The sequence below is a fragment of the Gavialis gangeticus genome, unplaced genomic scaffold (genome assembly GCF_001723915.1).
Source record: "Gavialis gangeticus isolate Ggan-Ray unplaced genomic scaffold, GavGan_comp1, whole genome shotgun sequence".
Classification (NCBI taxonomy): Eukaryota; Metazoa; Chordata; order Crocodylia; family Gavialidae; genus Gavialis; species Gavialis gangeticus.
In genome coordinates this window covers 16,816,294-16,825,732 of record NW_017729027.1, presented here as the reverse complement: position 1 = coordinate 16,825,732, position 9,439 = coordinate 16,816,294, and the positions used below count along the sequence as shown (strand labels likewise).

General features: G+C 41.8%; 1 protein-coding gene across 1 annotated transcript in view; it reads left to right on the top strand.

The window, feature by feature from the left end:
• The window catches only part of CD109 (CD109 molecule), a 130,607-nt gene that overhangs the window by 104,574 nt on the left and 16,594 nt on the right, over positions 1-9,439 (top strand). Inside the window, exons 26-28 of the mRNA XM_019520330.1 lie at positions 1,300-1,490; positions 3,289-3,444; positions 3,525-3,590. Of these exons, the coding sequence (XP_019375875.1) occupies positions 1,300-1,490; positions 3,289-3,444; positions 3,525-3,590 (413 nt within the window). The remainder of the gene's footprint in view (positions 1-1,299; positions 1,491-3,288; positions 3,445-3,524; positions 3,591-9,439) is intronic.

Below are 9,439 nucleotides of genomic sequence, written 5' to 3'. Positions count from 1 at the left end.
GTGAACTGTTTGTACTGAAGTTAGATTTCCAAGCTTAATTGCTATATTCACTGATGGGGATATTAAAATATTATTGCAAAGCATTGGCTTGCCATTTTCCCACACTGTTGTGTATGTCAGTCAAATCTGGTTAAACGAGGTCAGAGCAGGTCAATTGCTCAGACAGCATACCTCAAAGGAGTGCTTAAAAGCTTAGCAAAATGGTGTGGGTGATTAATTCAAATCAGTGTCAGGAAGAAGAAATGAAGGAAAGGGCTTTAAATAAAAGGATTCACTACATTTTCTTTGTCACTTGTAATTCCCCAAGATGATCTTTAGAATTAAAATGAAATGCAAGTCTGTCCGTGAATCTACGTTTTCCTGCATGTTTTGCGGAAGAAGTGAAAAATAAATATAGTTTTTTGGTTACAAATGCTCAGTATCCAACTGAGTAATCTTTGTTTATACATTTTTATTGGATAGGGTTCAGTTACTGTAAGTTTGATCCTGATGAATGATATGCATGTACATCTCTAATTCTCATGTAAAAGCCAAGGATTTCTTAGAGTGATATCTTTTCTTGAACCAACTATGTAATTGTGATAAAGCTAAACAAGCTTTTGAATGAAAGACATTTGTTATCAGGTCCTCTTGTTGTATAATTTTGCTTTTTTTTCTTTAGGTTGTAGATTTTCCATTGAAAGTGGCAGATTTTGATATCTTCCATGTTAATGGTAGCGTAAGAGTTTTGTTGTAGTTGTGATAGTTCAGATTTATGCGAGGCAAGGATTTCTTTCGTTGACATCCCTTATTGGACCAACTATGTAGTTAGCATAAAGTTAGACAATGAAAGACTAATTTTCTATGATGCTATGATTCTAATTAATCTTATTCCACCACATCAATGAAAATATTGTCTTTTATTAGGGTCTGCTTTTGATTATACTGATGACCAAATGCAGTATTTATAATGCAAGAGTCTCATTTGCTTCAACGTAAGCACTGCAACTGTTTCATACATGTTTTTAGGATTAGGCCGTTCTCTCACTGGTTAAGAGACATGATTCAAAGTCCATCAAAATCAATTGGAGTCATTACATTGAGGACAGTGGTTTTTGTGTCAGACCGCAGCCCCAGCTCAGTAGAGCATTTTAAACACATTCTTAAGACCATCATTAACCAGCAAAGCACTTAAACACATGCTTAATTTTATATATGGTCTAAAGTGCCTTGCTAGGTCCCTTTGGTAAAGATAAATCAGCAGGTTTTCTTATGTTACTTCTGCCTTTGGAGCTCACATTAGTGATGATCTTTTTTCAGGAGAAATTCGATTCTGGACGACACCAGCTCCTGAACTTTCTGACTCATGGCAGCCACGGTCCGTTGACATTGAACTTGCAGCCTATGCTTTGCTGTCTCACTTCCAGCAAGATAGATTAGCAGAGGGGATTCCTATAATGAAATGGTTAAGCCAGCAACGAAATCACCTTGGAGGTTATTCATCTACTCAGGTTAGATAAACGTTACTAGAAGCTCTGTTATGTACAGATAGACTTTCCAAATATGCACTTCACCTTTCAAACAATAATGTTGTTTTTCTATAACAAACATTAAAAATGTATTATTTTATAACATATTGTCCTAATCAAGCACATGCCAACATTGTTTGCTGGATTGGGATCTTAATCTGTTTAATGTAAAAAAAAAATAATAATTTTAAAAATTAATTAAAAATAATAAACAGAAAATGAGGAGCAATACAGTTATTTAAGAGAGAGAAAATACTGTAAAGAACTGAAATTGAGAAAATTAAGTGATCTTAAACCTGCATTTTTTGTGCATGTTTATGTCCCGTCATTGATGCAAATTGTTTTATTAAATTATTACACATAATACATATTATGGCATCATGGTACTCTGTTGTAGAGTATTTTTTTAGGTTTTTCTTGTTTTGTACTTTCCTGTCTTACAGTGTATTATAAAGCTGAACCAATAAAGTATTAGGACCATCAGATGGAAGGTGCTTTATAAAAGCAAGGTGTTCTTACTGGCCTAAGTTAGGCTTGCTACTGAGAAAATCATAGGAAAAAACAGCGAGAAACTCACGTAGCAAACCCCTTCCTCCTCCTAGCTGAAAACTGCTTCTAAACTTAGGTGTGCTATTTTGCCTTTTCAGTCATGCACTTGCAGTATTGGAGAATTTGCATATATGCAAGAGCAGGTACAAAGATATTCTGTATTTTGTGTGTCAGATGATGGCACACCATTCTGAGAGTAAATGTAGAAAAGGGATTGGATCTCTTGTAAAAAACTGACCATGAGACCACTAGGAAATTATTTTTGATGTATTTTTCTTCATATCTACAGTTCTCACTGCTATAGTTTTTGTTTCTGTGACTGAACAGCTGTGGAATCTGCTGATGAATGCCTGATACTTACATTTGTTTCTGGCTAGTGCACATTTAAGACCCACTGGCTTTTTAACTTGTCTTTTTTTTTAACTTGCCCTTCCTGTTGGCTGACGGATGGTATAGAGTGTGAGCCCAGCTTCACAATCTACAGACTTGCATGACATCTAAAAAGAAAATTCAAGCTGCAGTCCAGATATGGTTAAAAGAAAGTCCTAATATTAGGAACATTGCACTGGAAGAGACCAACTTCTGGTACTATGTGATTACAGGCAGCCATATAATGTTAAGTCTAAAAGGGTCCATAAAACTGTGTTTGTTTCAATGTGTTCCCTCTCCTTACTATGATGGGAACAAACCTTTTTGATGGAGCTATTATGTCAGGGAACGTGGAGGAGATGCACAAATGGAGGAGAGGCACAGAAGCTTTTGTATATATACTTGTGGCATATAGGAGTCTCAGCGACTATGACAGAATGATGTGGTAACTGTGGAGCTGTGGCCCACAGAATACAGCCATATATGGGTATTACTTATATGTTATTGTATGTTGGGAGGTGACTGTAGTAATATTCCAGCATAAGTGACATGTGAACAGTAGAAATCCTACATTAAGGGTTACGAAGCCCAACTATCTAAGGTCTTCCTTCCACATAAACATTTGACCAGTGTAACTGATTAGAAACATATTTGTTAAATATATTCAGATTCCTTATGGGGATGGTCATAAATCAGGTTTGTGTGTTCGTACTAAGACGTTATACTGATTTAACTAAATTGCAGAACCAATGTAATTAAAGTGATACAGCTTGTATGTGTAGCCAAAATTTAACAGATATTGGCAGCTGTCTAGTTTGCAGGCTTTCACATTTACTGTAGAAGCATTTGTTTCTCTTAACAGGACACAGTAGTTGCCCTGCAAGCCTTGAGTTTGTTTGCAGTTCTTACTACTACCAGTAAAACGGAAATTAGTGCAACAGTGACTGGACCAAATCTGGAAGCTCTGGCAGAATTTTCAGTTGATACTCAAAACCGGTTTCTTCTTCAGACCAAAGAGGTACTGTTGGAACACTTTGAAACAATCCTGTCCTGTTAATGTATTTGGAACATGTTTAATTTATCTTGTCTATCTTTTAGATTGCACCTATGCAACCAATGGTAGTTACAGTGTCAGCAGAAGGTACTGGATTTGCCATTTTTCAGGTAGGCAGCAATGTTTTGTACTTTTTTGAAGCTTTCTTTTTAAACATCTTTGAAAAAAGAATATTTGAATAGGAAACTTAAGATACTAGCTCAAGTAAGAAGCTATGTGGTGCCTTGTTTGAATTCCAAAGCAATGCACTAATTACAAAGCTTATATGGGTAAAGTGCTTGAAAACATGCACCCTGCACAATCACCAAGGTCAATGTAACTGCATAGGGCAGAAATTGCTGTATATTATGCCATCACTGCATTCTCTTTTGTTGTAGTGTAGAATTTTTTTAGGTTTTCTAAAGTGCCTTTCTCACCTGTGAAGTTGCAACTATTTAAATAGCATAGGCCGCACGACTTGGTGTTCATGTCTAACAGTGGAAATTTCTGAGAAATTTCCACCAGTAGAAATCTTCCTGGGGGAGAGAGCGCACAAGCCACCCTCCACTTCCCTGTCCTCCACTCTTTCATCAGACTGGGGCAATCCTGGTCTGGGGAGGGCATGGGAAGCAGTGGTTGCTCCACTCCTTCCAGTCCCTGGGGGGATAGAGTGGTAGAGAAAGATTCCCCATGCCTTCTCCAGACCAGTGTCTGGGGAAGGGGCAGTGAGCAGCTTCCTCCATTCTGTGTCCAGTGTCCAAAAGTGGAGTGGAGGGAGCAGCGGGGCAAAGTCCTCAGCCCCTTCTCCAAGCTGGGTAGATCTCAATTTGGAGAAGAGGCAGGGAGCAGTGGTGGCTGCTTCCCTTTGTTGCTTCATTCCCCTCCTGTGCAGACTGGGAAGAGGGTGTACAAACAGTCACTTATGCAAGAGATTTTCTTTCTCAAGGGAGTTCTTCCAAGTTGACACCTGGAAGATACTTCTCCCATAAAGGATGTGTTTCCCTTGGGAGAAACTGAGTGAATGCTTATATGCTCATAGTTTCTGCTAGGAAAGCATAGATTCTCTCAGTAGAAAATCATTACAGTAGCTGAAGCTTGAACATGTTGAACTAGCTGAAGGTCACCAGTAAGATTCAGCCACTTTGGCCTGCTCTCACTGCTACAGCTGACTCTCACCAGTGGTAAGTAGCCCACCCACAGTGCTGTGCAAACACAAATACACTGCTTCCAATTTAGGAAGAAGCCTGCCCAGAGCAGACAGTGTTTGAGCATTCTGCTGCCTGGTACAGTAAATGGGTGATGTAGACATGCCTTAAGACATTGGATTTTAGCTGCAAGCTGCCAGCAGAGAATACTTTGCACCAGCTACTCCCACTTCACTGGAGGGAACGTGTTGGAATTATAGTAAAACTCCTTTCTTATGATCTTGCACTATGATGCTGAGGACTGTGTGCCACTGGTATAAATTTAGGCAGTCCTGTTCTGTCTTAAACTGGGTTGCACAGATCCAGCCTTACAGTCAGGGATCTGCAACTTGTTCCCTTTTGTCCTTCAGCTTCCTCCACTTTCACCCCTGTATGAAGCTGTCTGCAAATTAATCTAGCCCATTCTGGTCAGTGAAATTTGGGGGGTAATTTATGTGGGAAGAATAGGAATCTGGTAGTTCTCTTGTTCATCCAATGTGCTATCTCTCACAGTGGGCAAAAGAAGATCTAGAAACCTGTAGTGGGTTAGTATTGATCAGGTGTTTCATAGAATCATAGAAAGTTAGGGTTGGAAGGGACCTCAGCAGGTCATCCAGTCCAACCCCCTGCTCAAAGCTGGACCATCCCCAACTAGATCATTCTAGCTAAGGCTTTGTCTAGCTGGGTTTTGAAAACCTCCAAGGATGGAGCTTCCACTGCCTCTCTGGGTAACCTGTTCCAGTGTTTTACTACCCTCCTAGTGAGAAAATTCTTTCTAATATATAATCCAAACTTTCCTTGTCGCAACTTGAGCCTGTTGCTCTTTGTTCTGTCATCTGCCACCACTGAGAATAGTCTAGCTCCATCCTCTTTTGAACCCCCCTTCAGGTAGTTGAAAGCTGCTATTAAATCCCTCCTCAGTCTTCTCTTCACTAGACTAAATAAGACCAGTTCCCTCAGTCTTTCCTCATAAGTCATGTCTCTCAACCCCCTCACTGTTTCTGCTGCCCTCCGCTGAACTCTCTCTAATTTGTCCTCATCCCTTCTGTAGTGGGTCAGCCCAAAACTGGACACAGTACTCCAGATATGGCCTCACCAGTGCTGAATAGAGGGGAATAATCACTTCCCTTGACCTACTGGCAACACACCTGCCAGTGCAGCCCAGGATGCTGTTAGCCTTCTTGGCAACAAAGGCTCATATTGCTGGCTCATATTCAGCTTATTGTCCACTGTAACCCCCAGGTCCTTTACTGTAGAGCTGCTGTCCAGCCAGTCAGCCCCCAGGCTGTACTGGTGCTGGGATTGTTTCCATAGCAACATGGGGAATTCTTCTGCCCATTCTTCTTTATTTGAAAGGATATAGAAATCTGTATAAGTTACAGTGTGCCACTAGTATAAGTAGTAGGTGGTAACTGACAGTTATAATCTGTTTTACCACAAAACTAGGAACAGCTCATATTCTTTTGAGTGACACGGGAAAATTGAGCTTAACTGATCCTGCAGGTCTGCTAGCTTTAAGTCAGATCAGATTCCAACTTGAGTTTCTTACATGCTTTTTTACTTTAATTTCAGCATCCTTGTATATCTGTAAGAGAGAGAAAAATGGTTTATGTTTTAAAATCATAGGATCATATGTGCGGAAGGGAGTTCAAGAGTCATAGTTTCATAGGTGGTAGGGTCAGAAGGGACCTGAGCAGATCATCAAGTTCGACCCCCTGCCGTGGCAGGAAAGAGTACTGGGGTCAAACGACCCTGGCAAGGTGTTCATCCAGCCTCCTTTTAAAGACCCCCAGGGTAGGAACCAGCACCACTTCTCTTGAAAGTTGGTTCCAGATCCTAGCTTCCCTGACAGTGAAGTCATGCCTTCTGATGTCTAGCCTGAATCTACCCTCTGCCAGCTTGTGGCTGTTATTTCTTGTCACTCCTGGTAGTGCTTGGGGGAACAAGGACTCCCCCAATGCCTGCTGGTCCCCCCTGACTAGTTTGTAAATGGCCACTAGATACCCCTCAGCCTTCTCTTGTGGAGGCTGAACAGGTTCAGGTCCCATAGCCTTTCCTTGTAGGGCCAGCTCTGCTGACTCCTGATCATGTGAGTGGCCCTCTCTGGACCCTCTCCATGTTGTCCACATCCCTCCTGAAGTGCGGTGCCCAGACCTGGACGCAGTACTCCAACTGCGGCCTGACCAGTGCCACATAGAGGGGGAGGATCACCTCCTTGGACCTGCTTGAGATGCATCTGCGGATGCATGACAAGGTACGGTTGGCCTTCCTGACCCCACACTGTCAGCCCATGTTCATTTTGGCATCAATAATGACTCCAAGATCCTTTTCTGCCTCTACACTGATGAGGAGGGAGTTCCCCAGCCTGTAGGTATGCTGCTGGTTCTTCCTCCCCAGGTGCATCACCTTGTACTTGTCAGTGTTGAACCCCATCCTGTTCTCATCCCTGTAACCTGTCCAGGTCCGATTGCAGCCTATTCCTCCCTTCTAGCGTGCCCACTTCTCCCCATATCTTAGTGTCATCTGTGAATTTGAACAGGGTGCGTTTTACCCCTTCGTCCAAGTTGCTGATGAAGATGTTGAACAGTGTGGGCCCGAGGACCAAGCCCTGTGGAACCCCACTGCCCACATCCCTCCAGGTCAGATAAGACCTGTCCATCACCACTCTCTGGGCCCAGTCAGCTGGGCCCAACAATGCACAAATGCAGGAAAGCTATTTTTAAAGTATCCCTGCTCATAGTTTAGCCAGCCACCTCTTGAAAACCCCCAGTGAGGGAGATTTCACAACTTTCCTGGCAGTCTGTTCCACTGCAGTACTGATATAACAATAAGGACGTTTCCCCTGATATCTAATATAAATCTACTTTGATGAAATTTACAGCCATTACTTCATGTCCCAACCTCTGCAGCAAGGAACAATAGTTCTTCTCCTTCTTTATGGCAGCCTTTCAAATATTTGTAGACTGCTATTGTGTCTCCCTAATCATCTTTTCTCCAAGCTGTAACATGCCTACTTTTTCTCAACTGTTCCTCATATGGCTTGCCTTCCAAATCCTTTACTGTTTTTGCTACTTGCCTTTGGATTCTTTCTAACTTCTTCACACACTTCTCAAAGTATGGCCTAGGAATCTTTTTTGTTTTGTTTTACCAAACCAGCCATTCTTGGTCCTCCAGAAACTGTGATCTTTGTTTACCTAGGGTTTCTACCTGGGGAACTGCAACTTGATCGTGGAAGTATAATGCTTGTACATACCCTTAACCAGCACTGAGTAAGGACACTTCTTTTCTCTTACACCTAATACCCCTGTTGATTCAACCCAAAATTGCATTTGCTTTTTATTTTTATTTTTTTATGAATGTGTCATCCTGACTCAGGTTTAGTCAGTGTTCCACTAATACTCGTAAATCTTTGGCTACCACTCAGACAGTCATCTCCTATTCTGTATTTGTAGTTTTAATTATTTTTCCCTGGGTGTAGCATCTTACATTTGTCTGTGCTGAACTTCACTCTGTTGTTTCTAGCCCAACTTTCTAATCTATCAAGATCCTTCCGAGTTCTACTTGTATTCTCCAAAGTGTTTGCAGTCCTTCCCAGTTTCATGTCATCTGCAGACCTCACCAGGAAGTACCCAAAATCATTAATAAACATGTTAAATGGTATTGGACCCAGGATAGACCCCTGTGGAATCACACTCAAAACATCCTGTCATTCTGACATCAATCAGTTTATAATTGTGTTTTACTGGGCGCATCTACACATGCACTTTACTGCAGAGTAGCCTAATTAGCTCTGTAGTAAAGCACCACAGTCTACACGTGCTGTGGTTATTAATAAGTAAATTAATTAACTCTATCATAGGATAATGCTGTTGGGGACAGTACAGCAGAGTAACTAAGTGTGATGAAATGCACATGTAGATGGTGATGGGCTGGCTTGGCACAAGGGTGCTAGAGTGCAGATGCTGCCTACCACCTAGCTACATGGCTCTGCACTCTCAGCACCCTCGTGCCCTAGCTAGCTCCTCTGGTGTCCGCCGCCATCACCTGGAGCCTAGGGCTGCTTCCCCATTCCACCCTGCCAGTGTGGGGCTACTCTGCCCCAGCTCAAAGTGCTTGCTGTCCTGGGTGCACTTGTAGATGCTACATCTGGGAGCAGTTGTCTCTGGCTCAAACAGGTCCAGAGTTTATTGTGTTACATTAATTTTACATGTATATACACTCACCTGTAGTTATTTAGCAAATTATCTATTAACTTGTAGTAATTTTATTTAGCCCACAATGATAAATATAGAGCTAGATAAAAAATTTTCAGAAACAAACTTGGACAACTGACTGTTAAGAATATGCATTATTCAATCAACAGCAGGCTACAAAGTACCATAAATCACTGGCCTTATTTATGCATCTCCATAAATGCTGATTCTATTTACAGCAAATTTCAAATATGCTAGAGGATACATTTAGATTCGATACTGAAGGCCAAAATAGAAATGAATGGCTCATTAGAGCAGTCTTTGCTCATCCATCATATCAAATGAAAGTGGAGTCTAGGAGGGATGATTTTGCAATACAGTTAAACTCCTTAACTCAGGGATGGCAAAGATGCAGCCCACAGAGTGGATCTAGCCCATGAAGCCATATTATCTAACCCCTGGTGCTGGCCCTGGATCTTGAGTGGGCCTACACATGGCATGTGCTGGACTGGCCTCAAGTGCATGGGTTGTGACATGCCACATGTGGCACCTGCATGGGCCAGAACAGGAGCTGTGTGCAGCACAGTCCTGGACTGGCTGGGG